This window comes from Pieris rapae, chromosome 17 (assembly GCF_905147795.1).
Source record: "Pieris rapae chromosome 17, ilPieRapa1.1, whole genome shotgun sequence".
Lineage (NCBI taxonomy): Eukaryota > Metazoa > Arthropoda > Insecta > Lepidoptera > Pieridae > Pieris > Pieris rapae.
The window spans coordinates 2875622-2893666 of NC_059525.1; the positions used below are offsets into that span (position 1 = coordinate 2875622).

The following is an 18045-nucleotide window of genomic DNA, read 5'->3' on the forward strand; positions in this document are numbered from 1 at the left end:
TAATTCGAAATATTATAATTTGAATTTCGAATTATCGGTTTGAGTACCATTTTTCGTATAGACAAATACTAGGTATATTTTTGCATACAAAAGCCTAGCGGCTCCACATACTTAGTACTTAAATGTGTACATACATTGTCCTAATGTTTTGTTGATCGATTATATGAAGTAAATGAAAAATTGTTTTATTTTTACCTTAATCCTTACCAAAATTATATGATTCCATAATTTTCACTAGTTTTCTTGATGTAACAGCTAAACTGATTTTCATAAATTCTGCTACGTACCCCAAGTCGTGGCAAAATGGTCCAGACAGAACCACTAGTTTAAATGGTGAGTGCTCCAAATTACATTTGTTCGATATAATATATACCACCAGCCCACATCGTGAGTCTTTATATTTCTTTTGTACCATATTTTTGCAATGAATAAATTATTATTTGAAAAGTCCATAAGGGTATATATAGTTTTTTTTAAATATTTTTTTAAATAAGAGAAAAATTGCCAATTTTCATCAAACTGGTATGCTTTGCTGAGAGAAAGCGAACAGTTCTGGCCTAGACTTTAAATGTGTTGCCTACTGCCTAGACATTTTATAGAAACTGCGAAGTTCCCATAATATCTGGACCCAAAAGTTTGTTTTCTAAAATAAGTGAAAAAATTGGCAAGTTTCATCAAACAGCATACCTGTTGAGAAGATGTGAAGAGTTCTGGCCTAGGCTTTAATTGTGTTGACTTGATGTCTGTCAGATTTAATATAAACCGCGGAGTTCCCATGTCTGCACAATATGTTTTTTTTTTAATTTAATAAGTTTAAAAACTGCTTATTATTTCGTTTTCTCTCACTCTTCTTTATTTTATTCTTGGATATACATGGTAGGGAACTAGCCCCTAATGTAATCTTAGCTATAACCATTATTACCCAGCTTCAAACAGTGTTATATGTAACATATATATTTGAACATACATACATACAACAACCGCCATCGAACGTAATACACGCACATACAATTGTATAGCAGTGGCGAAGAGTCCATACAAGCCGATTCCCACCGGGTTACCTTTCAAAAATCAGTTCCATATTCATACAAAAGTATTTACATTCTATTTCATTAACAAAGTATTATTAATTAAATGCCTGCGCGATTTACAATAGCAATAGTAATTCTTAGCAATACCCTAAGTATCACATTTCATTTTATAGTCGTAAATTAATCAGCGCGTCAATTTTTCGTACCTAAATTACATTAAAGGTAACTCGACGAATTACAGCTTATCTCGGCCAACGTTTTACTATGAGGCGAAAAGAGACAGAGCGTGTCAAACCATCTCTTTCTAATGCTCGCTAACTGTACGTAAAATTTAAAGAAAGATAAGGCTGATCGCGACCGGCTTGCAGTTCTCTCCTCTCCTCTATTAGAAAGAGACAAAGAAATTATTGTTATTGAACCACGGCACGGGAGAAAGAAAACACGACAAAATTAAAAAGAATTAGCGTTATAATGAAATCCTTCGCAAGTCATATTCTTTTTATTTTGGCATATTTTCGCGTTCCATTTCGTTTGGTTGAAAATAGATTATTTTTAGTATGTGACATGTGTTCCTATACCACTGGTGCGTGATAATTTCGTTTGTTATATTTTAATATTTGTGTTATTTAAACTGTGACTGATTCTGTAAGGTAATTTAATCGCAGATTTGGTTAAATACTGTGGATTTTGTTTGTTATTATGGCTTTAATTCATATAGAGTGCTGTTCAACATTTTTTTGGACCGGCTTCCCTTTGCCAAAATTTCACCCTTCGCCACTGTTGTATAGAGACAACTGTTATCAAATTTTGCACAGTTCATCTGTGGGTATCTTGTGATACTCTGTAATTAGTATTGATTGTTCATACAATTATTGATCTTACCTTGTTATGGTTTTAAAAAGAAAAGTTCTTTAAAAGAGAGTCGATTTCTTATATTTCATCTTATCCACTTCTCTGATAATATGATTCTCTATTAAAATATTTATTTTTATTAATGGCCGGTTTTAATAAAATTAGTAAGTTTATACGATTCAGTGTGAGCTTGTTTTTCGCCTACACTATTATTATTACTTATTTTAAGTAATAATAAGTGGTCGCGCTTGTCATGGTCTTCTTGATTGCCCACAAGCGCTCACCAATCGAAGTTAAAAGTTCACAAGCGAGTGGCGGGTTCATAACAGCAGTTTGATTATAACATTAATAAAGCGAATTAATATCACGTAATACTAAATACGTTTACGTACGTAATTAATATCACCTTGATGGATTTTAAGTATTGGAACGCTCTTTTCTTCAAACGGTGTGTAAAAGAAAAAACTTGGTGATGAAACAGTGGCGGAGTTTATTGCCAGTTCTTCCCTTCAGTAAATGTAAAATTAGAAGCATTTTAATGTATTTTTTTTGACGTTCATAAGTGTACATTATGTTACCTACATGAATGAATGACTTTTGATTAGGTAACTGGTTAGCAGCAGCCTTACAAAACGCTCTGTTATAGAAAGGTCTTGTTTGTAAATAGCACCTCCTTTATATTGATTTAATTTGTATCCCTTTTTGAGAACTTGAAAAGTATCTTGTTAATTAAAAAGATCGAAATCGCTTCTTATTCCTGTAGATAGATTCGAGACACGGGAAAAAAACGCATAATAATTTGAAACATCATTTATTTATAAAAATAAATGTTTTGACGACAAATAGTTATAATATTCGGGGTCCTTATGAGTTCTACTCCCGTCGGAGTACCGACCGGAAATGTTTCAAGACATTGTAAAAAATTCAGTTTTTACAAAAGTACTTTGTATCTTAAAACATTAACAACATTACATTTTCACATCTACATATTCTAATAACGGTCGATCACCTCATTTTAACATTGGCGTTTTATGAAAATAATACTATAAATATATTACATTAAGAAAGCCATTCTATACATGAATGTTATAATTTTTAAATTTTCAAATCAAAAAATGAGATGTGGTTTTTATTTGTTCCAATAATGTGCAATTTAATTTGAACATATTTTTAAGGTTTCATAACATTTACGTATAAAATGGATGTCTAGGCCGGTGAAATTTTAAATTTTGAAATCACTTTAGGCTTTCCACATGATTACGGACTAGGTATCACATTAATCTCCAGAAATTAAGTATAAAATGGTGATCATACACAATCTACATTATTATAATAGATTCTATTTTAAAATAAACTCTATGGACTTGACGTAATCCACGTTATTAATAAAAAATGCCACAGAACACAATAGAAACGATATTGTCAACGTATGAACTTATATACTATGAAAATAAGGATTGAATTTCATAAAACTAATAAGTGTCAGTCACTGTGTACCTAAACGATATAAAAATATGCGAAAATAAATTTTAAAGTTCTTATACATAAAGGAACAATTTTTGGAATAAATATTTTTATAATAGCAACACAAAGGACATCGTTTGAATATTTTTTCCGCAAATATCTAAGTATGGTTTAATCTAAGAGTAATTAAGTAAAAATTATTAAAAAAAAATATATTTTAAGGATGCCCTTTCGAAAAATGTCAAATAAAGTGACTAGATACTTTACAGATTACAGTTATACCGTATACACATAATGGCTAACGAAGAAAGCTCATCCGATATCTACATACAAAATCTAAATGCAATAAATATCACGAAATGCAAAATACTAAATATCTCATAGTTTAATAAGAATTAAACACAATGGGGCAATTGTCTCCGAGTTTATATTTTCTACAAAAAATGGTAGAAAATACCATTTTCTATCATTTAAGAAAATTAAAGAAAAACTTAACTTTTTCAAGTTAAGTTTTATGTAGCAAAGCATTAAAAGAGCTATTTCTGGTAGTTATTAGTAAGATTATTGAAATTCTCTGAATTTATCAGTACCCTTAGTGCGAAGTTATATTGCTTTTTGACAGCATGACTTTTGACAATTTGTATAGTCTGCTATTCGAGTGACATTCGTGCTTTTTAGTTTCAAATATGCCCACGAAACGCCTGTAACTCTAGACTCTAGTTACATACAAATACAATACTATAATGATAACTTCCATTTTACTCAAGGGTTACCGAATCTGTTAGAATTCAGGTTTCTATTGAAATATTATTTAATATGGCCTTTAAATTACTGAAAGCAAACGACAAAAATGCAAAGCTCACAAAAGAATCATACCCTGGTAGTAAATTGTTGATCTCCGTATCGCTATGAAGGGTCAGTTTCGTGCGGATCCGGGGGCTGTTGGGGGATATAATTCCATCTAGCCTTGACCTCTGTGGGGGGATTAGTGGGGGAATTCGTAGGATTTGTTGGTGTGACCGCCGCTAGTCTCGCCCTCACGACCGCTAGATGGCGCTGAATGTAGTGTTCGTGTGGCGCGAGGGAGGCTGCGCGGGTGAGACATTCCTCGGCGATAGCGAGCTTGCCTCTTTCAACCGCGACGACGCACAGATTGTGTAAGGCTTGCACGTTATCTGGCTCCAGTTCGAGAATGCGGCGGTAGCACTGCAAGGTATACATTTGATTCTCATAAACACGGTCCATATATTTAATTATCTTTATACGTGTGCAGAGTTCAGTAGCGATAGAGTATCTTATGTTATTAATGTTATATTAAATTTAATACCAACATGATCGTATTGGCTTAGTGTTGTTGGGAGAGTATTTGTACTGTGCATAAAAAAATAGTTATAATACAGTTCGGTAATCTTTTTGGATTTTCAAACAATTATGCTATAAAATACTATCTATGTTTAATTTAATTTTTTATCTCAAATATAATTATATGACTCTAAAATGAAAAGAATACACATGAACATAAATAGATTGTAAAAATAATTCAGAAATAATAAACTATTTTAAACACAGGCAGTAATTGTGATTTCTTTTTGATAGCCTTATCAGCAGCATCATTCTTAAGGGAAACAATATACGTAATAATAAAAATATTATTCGGTACTTACACTTTCCGCGGCATCAAGATCTTTAACAGAATTAATATAAATATCTCCCAAAAGCACTAGCGCCTTCACATGATCCGGGTGATGCCTGACGAGTTGCTTCAGAAACGGTGCGGCTTCTAAAGGCCGTCGCCGATCGGCGAGCAACAAGGCGAGGTTAAAGAGCGCGGATCGGAAGTCGGGTTTTAGGTGAACAGCTGCGCGGAACCAGCGCTCGGCGCATTCTGCGTCACCTTCGTCCATACAGACCATGCCTAGGTTGAAGTGCACGCGTTCGTTTGTAGCTGAAAGATTAGGGACATTTTTAACCGACTCTAAAAAGCTTAAGAGATTCGTCGTTCGCTTGTCCGCAAAAGTTTAGTTAAGTTTAGCTATTGCTTAAATACTTTGATATATTTTATTTATTTATGTACATATACAGATAAATAATACAATTGACATAATTTAATAAAGAGCAGGGCAACTGGCCGGCTTATCGTTTTCGAGCGATCTTTACCAGGCAATCATTGTGAGAAAAATAAGAAGAAGAAGAAAGATAATTAGGTAATTCTTGAGCTGAAGAAAACTTATTTAGACAAAAGAAAGTAATTAAAACGTATGTAAACTGTGAACACAATAATAAAAAAGGACACTGAAAAAACACTGCACAAGTATCATAGGTAATTTACGGTAAACATATTGAAATATGAAAGTTACACTCACCATCTTTGTCAAGTAACTTCAGCAAACGTGATCTCGCGAGATGTCTCAAATCGGCGGCGCCAAGTTCTTGAAGCAAGATGGCGGAGTTCAACAACGCTTGTTCGTGTTCCGGCTCCAGTTCCAAAGCCTTGTCGAGGTAGGCCAGGGCTTGGGAAGCTTTGCCTTGCTCCAGAAGGACTACACCTAACTGGAATTTGGATAAATTTGTTACTTCTAGAAATTTCATATTAGGTAAGTATTTTAGTACTATTAGTTTTTTATTTTTGTTAGCCCGAATTCGTTTCTCTTTCCTTATGATATTAAATAATTCTATAAAACATATTTGTAAATACTTCAGTGGGCAGCAGGTACCAAAAAGTGGTGGTGCGGAAAACTGCCTTAAAAACGCTTAGTTGTGCAAACACGAACTTCGAGATGATACGAGAAAACACACATTTTGCACACACTAAGAATTACATGATATTTTATAAGCCAATTAGAATTAGTTAATAGTACATAGCCACTGTCACACACACACATACACACATACCCACACCCTGCATACAGCCATACAATTCTTTTTTAACTTCAATTTCTTTTTTGAAAACCAGTCTTTCAATACCTTCTCAACTGTAATCTTATTTTTGTAAATGTTACATGGGAAAAAATAAATTATTATTATTATATTTAAATGCATTAGATGTTTTTTTCTATAGGCATACAATACTTACATTATAATAAATATCCGGATTCCCGCTATCATACAACAGAGCCCTTTCGTACACTTCCTGCGCTTCCTTAGTCCTGTTCAATTTAATCAGAATGTCCCCTCTATTAATGTACGCTTGGGTGTAATCCGCTCTCATACTAATCGCTTGCCTATACAACATGTCCGCTTCCTCCAATCGAGTGGCGTTCTTTGATATCAAATTCGCCAGATTCAGGAAGACATTTAGATGATTAGGTGCAATTCTTGCTTGGTACGATTCCCCTGGTTTCGCTTTTGGTAGAAGAGATTTCGCCTGTACGTACGCGTCTTCAGCATCTTGATACCTCCCGAGGTGGTTAAATGTTCTGCCGACGTTGATGTGAGCTCCGACGTCATCTGGCTGGACGTTTACGGCTGTTTTGAAGAACTCTAACGCCTCCCCATATCTCCCTTCAGCCTCTAAGGCGTGGCCTACATTGTTGTAAAGTTTTGCGTTGTTACGGTTAACCTGAAAGATGTCTTCGTAAATATTCACGCAAGAGGTTGTAAAGTCATTGGCAATTAATTTTTTGAATCAAGAAATTAATCGAGTGGACTCAATGAAATAATTGTATTCATATACCATATACACTTATGAACTTCAACAGATTAAATTGAATCTAAATTTACATTTACTACCAGTTCGCAAGTCAAGGGCGTAGAGCGGGAAGGCAGAACTAGCAAGAAACTCTCCGCCACTCTTTTTAATCGCCATGATTTAAATCATACATATTGCTTAAACTGAAGCAAATCAATCCCAAGGATTAGGATTACTTAAATAATCGTCAAAGTTATAACAATCTTTGTTGATTGTACGTTTAATCAATAAGTGTTTTATATTTTGCTTTACTTGGAAATTTTATATTTTAAGCACTTTTAAATATAAGGCATTCCACTGTCTTTATACCCAAGTAAGTTAATGCTGATAACACAAATGGCATATTTAAATGACAAATACTGCAGATAGAGCAGTAGGACGAAGCTATGGTAATTTGTTATGTAATGTAAATGAATGAAATTTCAGAAACAACTTTTTTGACTTCAACATTAATGCATTTAGGAGTCGATCGTAATTTTTGAAGAATTCCACTCCTGGCACTGTTACGGATATGCATACCTTAAGTCCAGATGCAAAAATGGTGTATTCAGTCTTCCAATCCCAATTCCGTACGTATGTTTTGGCACTAAAGGCAAGTAAGAGGAATATAAGCGTAGAAGCAGCCAGCATAGCTCTCTTCTTGGCTAAAAGTCTCCATCCGTGCGCGATGATAAGACACCAGCCCATGGAAGGCATATAAAGTACTCGCTCTGCCACCACAAACCCTACTGGGAAGAACAGGTTTGAGGCAGGCAGGAATGGAAGGACCAGTAATGCTAGACCCTGAAAAGATTTATTATTTATATTGGATGAGCATGAATTCTGTCTTTAAGAACTTTTATCTTAAGGATGAAGAAATCTACATACACCTTTCATGTAGTTTTCAATTCTTAGTTTGGGTTTCAATTACTTAAAAAGGGATTGCTTTCGAAAAAACTATCCGAACAATTTTTACCTTGAAATAAAATTTATATTACGTTTCCCAAGACGTCCGAGGTTAATTATGATTACTATTTTATAGAAGAACATTATATTTATTGTTTTGATTAATTTTTATTTCCTAATGTTAATTCAAAGGGGATATATGACTACAAAACTTTTTTTATACATAGATAACAGACATTTGTATAGTCTTTACAACTAATACGTACCATAGATAAAGCCGACGAGCGCGTGCGCAAAGCATGTATCCCTCCCGCAATTAGTGATGTGCCAAGTGCGAGCGTGGCTATGTTTCTCGGATCCCGCCAAGATTTCAGAAGAGTCACTGTACCCATTGTCCAATCGCAGCAGAGTGCTTCAGGTAGGGTCAGTAGCCATGCATTTAACGCTGGTAGATATGCAAATGTCAGATGCCTGGAATTTATAAAGATTTCCTCTTTAAATGTTTTATAAAACATAGCTTTGCGGTGTAATTTAATTTTTTTACACTTAGGGATGATTTAATTTTTTTTTACAATTCTACACGTTATACAGGTTGTTCCAAAACCAGCTCCAATTTAGGTTCTACGATTTTTACGACTTCATTTTTTCTGGTTTTGGTGAATTTCCGCGTTTTAGGTAATTTTTGGGTTTTAAAAAAATAAAGATAAACAAATGTTTCTCTTTTTATAGCTTACCTAAAACTAATTGACATAAAAAAATAAAACCTACTTATACAACTATTACAAAAAAATGATTTTCAAAACAGAAATAAAAAAAAAATATTAAGGAAATTTAATATTATAAGAATATTTTAATTCAAAGATATTTTAAAAACTTCTATAGTTTAAGATTTTTATTTCGGTACAGTTCATTAAGGTATCCCTCCTGTAACATACCTAAATTAAAATTTCAATTCTAAATAAAATAGTTGAAAAAGATGTTTACCTAGCTGGTGGATTAGCAGCTCCAGCAGGGTTGTCAAATCTGGTAAAGACAGGTAGTTGGGCGCCCATCACGTGAAGCCTGGCTGCCAGCAGAGCGAGTGTCGCAAAGCATACAGTTGTGATTCTTCTAGCAGCTTCGCCGCATGCACATCCCCAGCCACCTTTGCCCCAGATCTCCAGCCAATTTTGGCCAGTAGTCGATCGGCGCTGAGAGATTAGGAAATGAAATTATATGCTTTTACCAGTTTTGTATGCATATGCAAAAAGTACCAAAACTTTTATGGGGCGAAATTCAATAAGTAATATTTTTTAGTAGTACACTATAATATAATATATTTTATATATCAAGGTTAATATCATGTTATATTTACTGAATGATATCACTTAATACAAATTTATCTGAAGTTAATTCTTCTCCAATGTTAATATATATAAATTCCGCGTTGTTTTTCCGATTGACACCTAAACTAATAAACCGATTTCAATCAAATTTTCAAACCGTATGCAGTTTAATCTAAGTTAATAGATAGGATAGATTACATATATACATAATTCTACTGTACGTGTGTATGTCACTGAACTACTCTTAAATGGCTTGACCGAATTGCATTATTTTTTTGTATACGTTTGGGCGGAGCCCTGGATGATTTAGATTCACAAATCGTAGGTTAGGTACGTAAAAAGTACTTTCATACTTTGCTTAGTATCTTATAACTTGAAATATCATGCAGGACAACGTCTGTTGGGTCAGCTAGTATTATAAATGATAAAAAGTTTGAATTGAATGGGCCCCAAATTTGCCGGACTCTGAAGAAGAAAAAAATTGAGAATATTGAATTTATTTTTAGACGTATAAATAATGTAACCTGAGGTGTGAAATAATATCAATAAAATACCTACATCACATACTGTTATAATGTAGCCTCGTATGACACTGTATTATTTTTTGCTTAGTCATTTCCCATCGAAACATGAGACTATAAAATACTCAGGCTCCTTTATCATCAGCCGCAGACACATTTGTTGACTTACAGATAATGTTATTTTGTGATTCTTATTTTAAATTTAAGTTCTGTATCTATTAAACATATTTTAGTTTCACCGAGTCAGCCAGTTCTGACAGTACAGTAGTTTATGGAAGATATGCTTTATGGTTGCAGTGTTAGCAAAGTGGTTTTAGCATGCGACTTTCATCCCTGAGGTAGTAGGTTCTATTCCCGGCACCAATAGTCTTTCTTTCTATGTGAGCATTTAACATTCGCTCAGTGAAGGAAAATATCGTGAGAAAACCGCCTCGCCAACCCAAGTCGACTGTGTATGTCAGGCACAGGAGGCTGATCACCTACTGATTTATTTATTTTATTCCTTAAGGCAAATTTCCGCAACGAGCATCAACGTTCGTCAGTAATACAGAATAATACAAGAATGTACTGAAGATTCATAATATACCTTCTGTGCTACAAAGAGCTCGTAAACAACACAAACAGCTGTGACTGTGATGCCCTGCTCTTTGCACAGCATCGCGACTCCCACGCACCCTGTACACGCAGCCACATACCGCCAGTCTGTAATTACAATAGATATTCTATATTATATTCATATAGGTAACCAAGTGCACTTATGAACATCAACTGAAAAGATGTTAAATTGATTCTAAATTTTCATATACCAGTTCGCAAGTCAAGGGCGTAGAGCGGGCAAGAAACTCTCGGCACTTTTTTTAATCGCCAAGCTATATACTTACAAATATTTGAACTGCTCCAAATCAATACCCAAGTATTGAGATAATTTACGTTTGACGAGAATTTAGAATTTATTAAGCGATACATAAATATATTAAATTAGCTATATGTGTCTTTATTATGTTTACTAAGTAAAATTTATTCATTGCTGAATGGAATAGCGCTAACATTGTTATTACTTCACTCATAAATTCATAGTCTATTTGTTTTAAAATATGTATAAATCATATTCATACATCTGTCAAAATGAAAATTTGACTTATTTTTATTAATTAAAGCAAGCAAAAATCAAGTTCAAAAGATCATTTCAAATCTTTATAATAGGACTTTAGATCATTCTTGCTGATAATGGTTGTTATTCAAGACTACAAAAAATAATTGACCCGAATCAAGAACAATCTCTCGAGCGAACTTTGCGCCAGTATGAAATTCTACAAAAAGAAATACATATAAAAAACATATTCTTTTTATTCAGCAAACAAAACACGGCCTTAAATACGATATTTAAATATTAACTACACTTTAAAACTGTGCTAAATTTGTACGTTTTTATAAGGTATTCATTTGTTTTCTGCTCCCGTGAGAACATAAGCTAAGTGGCAAATTGAGTCAGAATAATAAAGGACCTAGGACGGCCCAGATTCAAATGAATAGAGAAAAATATAGTCATTAAAACATTTGGAACAATGAAACTTAAAACAATGAAATTTTTATGAAAAGTAGCAATTTTGCTGTTACGAAAACAATAAGAAAAGTGAGAGAGTCTTCCTGTTTAAAATAGGCTTTGGGTTTGGTGCGGCTCGAGGTCAATAGATGTTTAGTTTTTTTGTCACAAGGTCAGCCCACAAACTTCACAATGTACAAATTGACCCGAATATACTATGAAACTGCCAGATAATCAATTATTTTTACTTTGATAAATACACCGCAGAGAGAGCGAATCTCATAAATGTAAGAAATAAAATAAATACAGCGTTTTCAATCTTCACACAATTAATCACTACCGACGAAACATGAACACAATTTTCGCCCAAATTATTTATTTATTTATTTATCCTTTATCGCCTTATACAAAAACACACATAACAAAAATAAAAACAACAGTTACAAAAGATTTTTTTTTTAATTTATATATTTTCACTACATTTTTCTATCTCAACAGTAATTACTAATACGATATAAGGCAAAGGGCGGCCTTATCGTTTACAGGCGAATTCTTCCAGGCAACCCTAATGAGACAACGATAAAGAAACATGAAAAACAATTAACAAAAAAAAACCAAAAAAACTTAAAACAAACGTTAACCCATTAAGTGCGAGAGATGATCAAGACGTCTATCAGGTTCTGGAGAGTAATTAGACTCAAAGTTATCAGCAAACATTTCTGCTATCATTGATGGCTCAATAAGTTCATCTGCCTCATTTTTTAAAACCGATGGGATTCCAGTTTTAGCGCTGAATTAAACGGTACAAAATCAAAATTTGGTAGAAAAATTAGTGGCCCCTATCATGGACAATTTTCGTTTACGATATAAAAGTAGGTACAATACAAAAAGTACACATGAAATTATTTTCCCTACACCAATTTCAACTGTGTTTGAACTGAAATTAGATATATAATTGTCTAGTTTGCAAATAATTCCGGTGCAAAGTTCTCAGAGATAGGGCTTATCGCCCACTTAACCGCAGGCTATATTGGAGAACACGACCCAAACGACACAATAAGGAGTTGCCTGTACTTTACGGTAAACGTACCACTGGGCACATAACTTTATATACAATACTGTTTATTCAGAAAGCTCTTGCGTAATTGTTGTATAGGTGATTTAATACTATTATTTATTCTAGCGACCCGCCCCGGCTTCGCACGGGTGCAATGCTGGTACTAAATACACTACAGAAAATCTGTGAACGTTGTATATAAAAATGTGGGTTATCCATAAGAGATAGACATATACCATCACGGACTTTTCTGTAGACCTTTTCAATGTGTACAATACTTAGTACATTATTTTGATAAAACTCGTAGGGTTCAGCCTGCGTTTGCAATGTAAGCGGAAAAAATGTAATTATTTACGACATCACATTAGAAACCTCAAAAATAACAGTACTTCTCCAGTATTTAATGGATGTTATTATACATATAAACCTTCCTCTTGAATCACTCTATCTATTAAAAAAAACTGCATCAAAATCCGTGGCGTAGTTTCAAAGATTTAAGCATACAAAGGGACATAGGGACAGAGAAAGCGACTTTGTTTTATACTATGTAGTGATGTAGTTCGCCCACAATTCTTACGCGTATTAAATAACGAAAACATTAGCCGTATCCACTACAACAACCGGATATCTGCAGGGCACTGCGTCGTATCATCTTCTATGTCGTCTTCTACGTCTATGAAATAAAAATTATCAAAGAAACAAGCAATCTGAGGACAAGTTCCATAAAAGGTATTTTTATTCCTACTTAAAATGAAGCTGTTAAACTAATATTTAAATCCGTTTTCATAGTTGTTCACTTAGACGTTCACGTTATTATGTGTATACTCTGTGGTGTTTTTATGATTCTATGGTATAACTAGTGTTATTTCAATTCCTTTATTCATTAATACAGTCATCTAAAGCCTTCAGCTGAAAAACTTATGACGGGGTAAAATAATTGGTATCTTTATATTCATAGAAGCTTAGAATAAAAGTAAAACTCTAGTGCAAGATCTTAAGAAAAGTGTCGAGTACGTTGCTTTTTGAAAAAAGTGGACATCGTATAATAGCCTCCTCATTAAGAAACGGTTGGAGTGTAGATCCTCAAACATTTTATAATGATAATATGTGCATTTCTTCAATCTGCTAAAGTTTATAACACATTTACTTAATGTACTACTAATGAAAAAAAGAGTACGTGAAACATTTTAATTAATATAGAATTGATTATTGATACACATGATATAATAATTTACTATTTGAGACATTACTCATAAGGGCAAGTATTGAAGAAGAAAGAAAAGTGAGGGAGCCGGCATGCTACTCAAAAATTCGACGGCGTTCATCAGGTACAGAAGGATGATCACCAACTTACATATTAGACAATTGCAAAAAAGAGCACCTAAATCTTCTAACACCACTGGTTGTATTCCAATTATTTTAATTAAATTATTGCAACTTGTTTAATACAAACATATAAACATAAATGTTTTCGTTACCATTATTATAAAAACTCGCCAAAAATAAAACAAACTCGAAAATGTAAGTTTTAAAAAATGATGAAAAACATTTCCTGCAGTAGCTATTTGTTGGAAATTGAAAATTCAAATTGCAATTTATTATATTTTAAATTTGGAATGTTATCAATCGTATATGATATTTATTTAACGTATTGCATATTAAATTTATGAACATTTAATAGACGAAGCATATATAAGTCTGGGGTTGTATAATAGGTTACCTAAACTATGTATACGTATAGTATTAACGATTTTGAATGCAATCTTTTATCTTCCTGTTATATCTGGGAGACAGTCTAGTGAGTCCCTGAGGTCGTTAACCCCAGCTGTGCACAAATTTTTCTTTCTATAAATGAAATTACTTGCCTTCGGAGATAACAAGTTGCTGGCTTGTTTTAGAAATCAAACGCCTACATACTTTGTCATAAAAATCCTGTAGAAACAGTATTTATTTAGTAACAATCTTTTATGGTTAAATGTAAACCACTTACCGGTACAACGTCTCCTACTAGCTGCCCTCGCGTAACACAATAATGCTCCAAGAAAGAAGACAGATGACAGCATCTCAGCTCTACCGACTACACCTGTCACCTGAAAATATTGTCAAATGACTTTAATGTTTACTGTGTAAAAATTATTATGTCAATAATCACAAAATGGCGCTGATCCTAGTTTTTCTCTCATATTTCCCTTTGCTTTACGCTTAAATAAGGTTTATTTATAAAGTAACTATATATGTATGTTGTGTGGTTGATATTTAGTGTGTAATAACTATATGTATAATAAGCTGTAAAAAGTCAAGTGAAGTGTAGCAGTGGGGTATACTGGACTAAACTGGTTTTCAGGCTAAATAAGTATGTATGGCCGGACGGACTTCTTCGACGCTCGCATTAGATATAGACGTTACTTAAACTTATTGTTGTTAAATTTGTGGTTATTTTTTGTTTAATAATTAATATAAATATAATCTTATTGTATTTATGAATGCCTAATACCTTCACTAAATATATACGGCCTGTTATCGAATAAAGCAGCGTAGTTTGGACGAAGTACTTGCAAGAAACTTTGGGCCACTGTTTTTAATCTACAACTATTGCAATTTATAAGATGCTCTGGAAGGAGCTGCAACATTTTGCTTGTTTTTGATATTTAAAATAAACGTGTAGGCTCAGACTGTAGGCATGGCGAAGTAGCACATACCTTATAGTGAGAACAAATGATTAATTGCTTTTCTCAAATTAAGATATCTATTTTTACATGTAACGTTAATTGGATTAAAGTATATTTATATATATAGTTATAGTATAATAGTTTTTTAAATTAAGCTAAATATATTTTTAATCGATCTAATAAAAACCAAACCACATTGATCTGTGATGAATATTTAATGTCCAGCTTATTTATCAACTAACCATGAATATATCAGGTTTGCGGTTTTGTTGAAGTATTATGTACCAATGCTAGTCATATTAACTTAATCAGTACCTTATTGGCTCCACAGTGCAAGGAATCGTAATTGGCGCGTTTGGCCAATTTTCTTTGTATTTATCGATTCTGAGATAGCCAATGTTTTTTTTTTAATTTAATTATTTATCAGAAGAATTTCTTTAGTATTAGCATTTTATTTTTAGTACCTAGATGACCGAGGAAATTTTTTGGAAATTATATTTAGGTACGAAATGATGGAATATAAATAATATTTTTCGAACTTATCTCACTTCTTCGAACGACCTATTTGTCATTTTTCTTCCAATAAAAATAAGTAAGTTTATGTTTAACGATGATAAAACACGAATAAAATGACATATACATATATATAACAATTCTAAAATCTATTGAAAAATTCCGAGGTTAATTAAGGCTTTCAATACCACAAAGAAATTGTGTTCAGTCAAAAGCTTGTTAATAAAAAGCAAAGTGCAATGTTCCTTGATAGAAATTATCGAGAGAAATATTGAAAGCGCAGTCTGGGAAAATGGAGGTGACCGCTTAATAGCGAAAAGCTCCGGCCCCTCTGTTAGCGACGTGGACATAATAAAAGCAAAAATTTTAACTTTAACTTATAAAAAAATTGCATAAGTATTTAGTAAAGAGCTAATTGTTTGCTGTTTATTTAATTTAACATGAACTATAAGGATCCTTTACTTAAGAAACTGTATTATATATAATAAAAAAACAATGAATTATAAGAGATAGTACACTTAGCCCCCACACTAAAATTCCCTGTGGGCAGGTACTCTCTTCCTTTTGACTTATTAATAATTTTAGATACTTTACGTTATAATTTCTAGTGAATATTTATTCAAAATTAATAGTGAACATTTTGTTTTTAAGGACGTGGTTAAATAAGTAATATCTACTAAACACTCAGCTAAGATTTAAAAAAAAATCAAAGTGTCAAAAATTGGCTTTGGTTGGATTTTATTTCTATCGAGCGAAGTTATTTAAATCGTTTATCGATCTTTCAAAAAGATAGATAAACTACTCAACTCCACCATATATTTTTTCCATTCTCCGTACTTCAAGAAATGATGACAAAAAATGGAAAGAAAAATTTTTTTGTTTCTTTGATTGGATTTTGGCGACCGGATAGGTCCTTAATTAATAATGTCCCTTTTTAAGAAAGGGGAGATTTCGACACTCCCCTGGCTAGCTATTCGGTCACACATCTGCCTGATTACGTGTCTAATATCCTATATCCTGATGTAGGGGTCGCTGTTCATAAAAAAAAAAACTATTAATTTATTGGCATGATAAAGCCTAAACATCTATTCTCTCAAAGTATAGCGCCGTCTAAAGCCCGCGTGAAGTAGCAAACATAGTTAGTGCCCGAAGTGCTGTCAGGTCGCCCGAGGCTGTCCCACGACTTCATTACAAACAGTTTTACTTGGAAACAAGTTACACATCACTAAGGAGTTTAACACTAACGTCAACATCAGATAGGTTTACTTTTATTAGCTTAGAGTTTATTGGAAATTGATCGAATTTCTTTGTTCGTTGTTTGTGTCTCTTTATAATTAAAGCTATATCAACGTTCTGAAGGAATTTTTATGTTTGCATGGATCCAAGTTAATGTATTAATAATCTACAAATTGTTAATGTCATGAGTTCAGTATCCACTTTTTAATTTTCTGTGTAGGTATGTAGGGGACAATATTTGGGGCATTCCTAACCAGTAATCAGGATTTTAAAATGCATCTGAGTGTACTAAGTACAATATTCATATAGTTCTACAGATAATTATTTCTTATTATCTTTATTATTGCTCCTGATGCCGAATTCAGCCTTCAAACGTACCCCTTGACAATAGACTGGCGACACCCTTGACATTTGGTAATGTTGTTGTTTAGTATGAGAACGATAATTTCATTTAAGACTATTTTTCTTTCAAGATCGCATATATATTATGGTGAACATAAACTCTAATGATCTATTCAAATTTTAAAAAAATATTTATTCATTTAGGTAACACAATGTACACTTATGAACATCAATAAAGAAATACACATTCGCTTCTAATTCTACATTTACTGCCAGTTCTGAAACCAAGACCGCTCTCTTTTTAATCACCAGACTTTTTGTTATAAAAAATGTTTTTAAGGATTTGCAACCTTAAAAACATGTTGTATTGTTGTTCCATATGACATCTTTTGGTAATAGTTAAATAATGTTAAAAAAAAACAAAGATTTGACCCCTACCAGCAGTAGGCGTGAGAAATAGGAGGCTTGCGTGCCTAGTCGAAATAATCGCATACGCGAATTCAAGTCCGACCAGTCAACGAAAGTAGCACCAGTTCACGAGTATGACGAATGGCCAGCCCGACAACTTGACGTATTGACGACTATGACTTAAGAAAGGAAAAAAATATTACATATATAATAAAAAAGGATGAATTGACAGAGAAAGTGCATTAGCCCCACAAAAGGAATCCCTTTGTTCCCTGATACATAACGGAATTACCAATCTGCCTCCGAAAATCCAGCCAACAAACGCCTAGCTACAATGTGAAAATTAGGCAGTTTAGTCTCTTTCGCCTTTTCAAAAACGGTTTCATTATTTCTTATACAATAACGCGATATAAAAAGTATCCTAATCTATCTAACGTGTATTGGTGAAGCCAGCTAACAGCGAAGAATCGCTGACGCCCAAGGATTAAGCTTATCTAATTATGTCACCTGA

The 18045-nt window shown here is 33.2% G+C and overlaps 1 protein-coding gene across 1 annotated transcript in view; it reads right to left on the reverse strand.

Moving 5' to 3' along the window:
• Positions 1–2678: 2678 nt before the first annotated feature.
• LOC111001231 (protein O-mannosyl-transferase Tmtc3) overlaps positions 2679–18045 on the reverse strand; it is a 152230-nt gene continuing 136863 nt past the window's right edge. Inside the window, exons 4-12 of the mRNA XM_022271032.2 lie at positions 14357–14456; positions 10353–10468; positions 8905–9110; positions 8187–8391; positions 7555–7818; positions 6421–6906; positions 5711–5897; positions 5012–5292; positions 2679–4553 (exon numbers count right to left, since the gene is read on the reverse strand). Coding sequence (XP_022126724.1) covers positions 4254–4553; positions 5012–5292; positions 5711–5897; positions 6421–6906; positions 7555–7818; positions 8187–8391; positions 8905–9110; positions 10353–10468; positions 14357–14456 — 2145 coding nt within the window. The 3' untranslated portion in view covers positions 2679–4253. The remainder of the gene's footprint in view (positions 4554–5011; positions 5293–5710; positions 5898–6420; positions 6907–7554; positions 7819–8186; positions 8392–8904; positions 9111–10352; positions 10469–14356; positions 14457–18045) is intronic.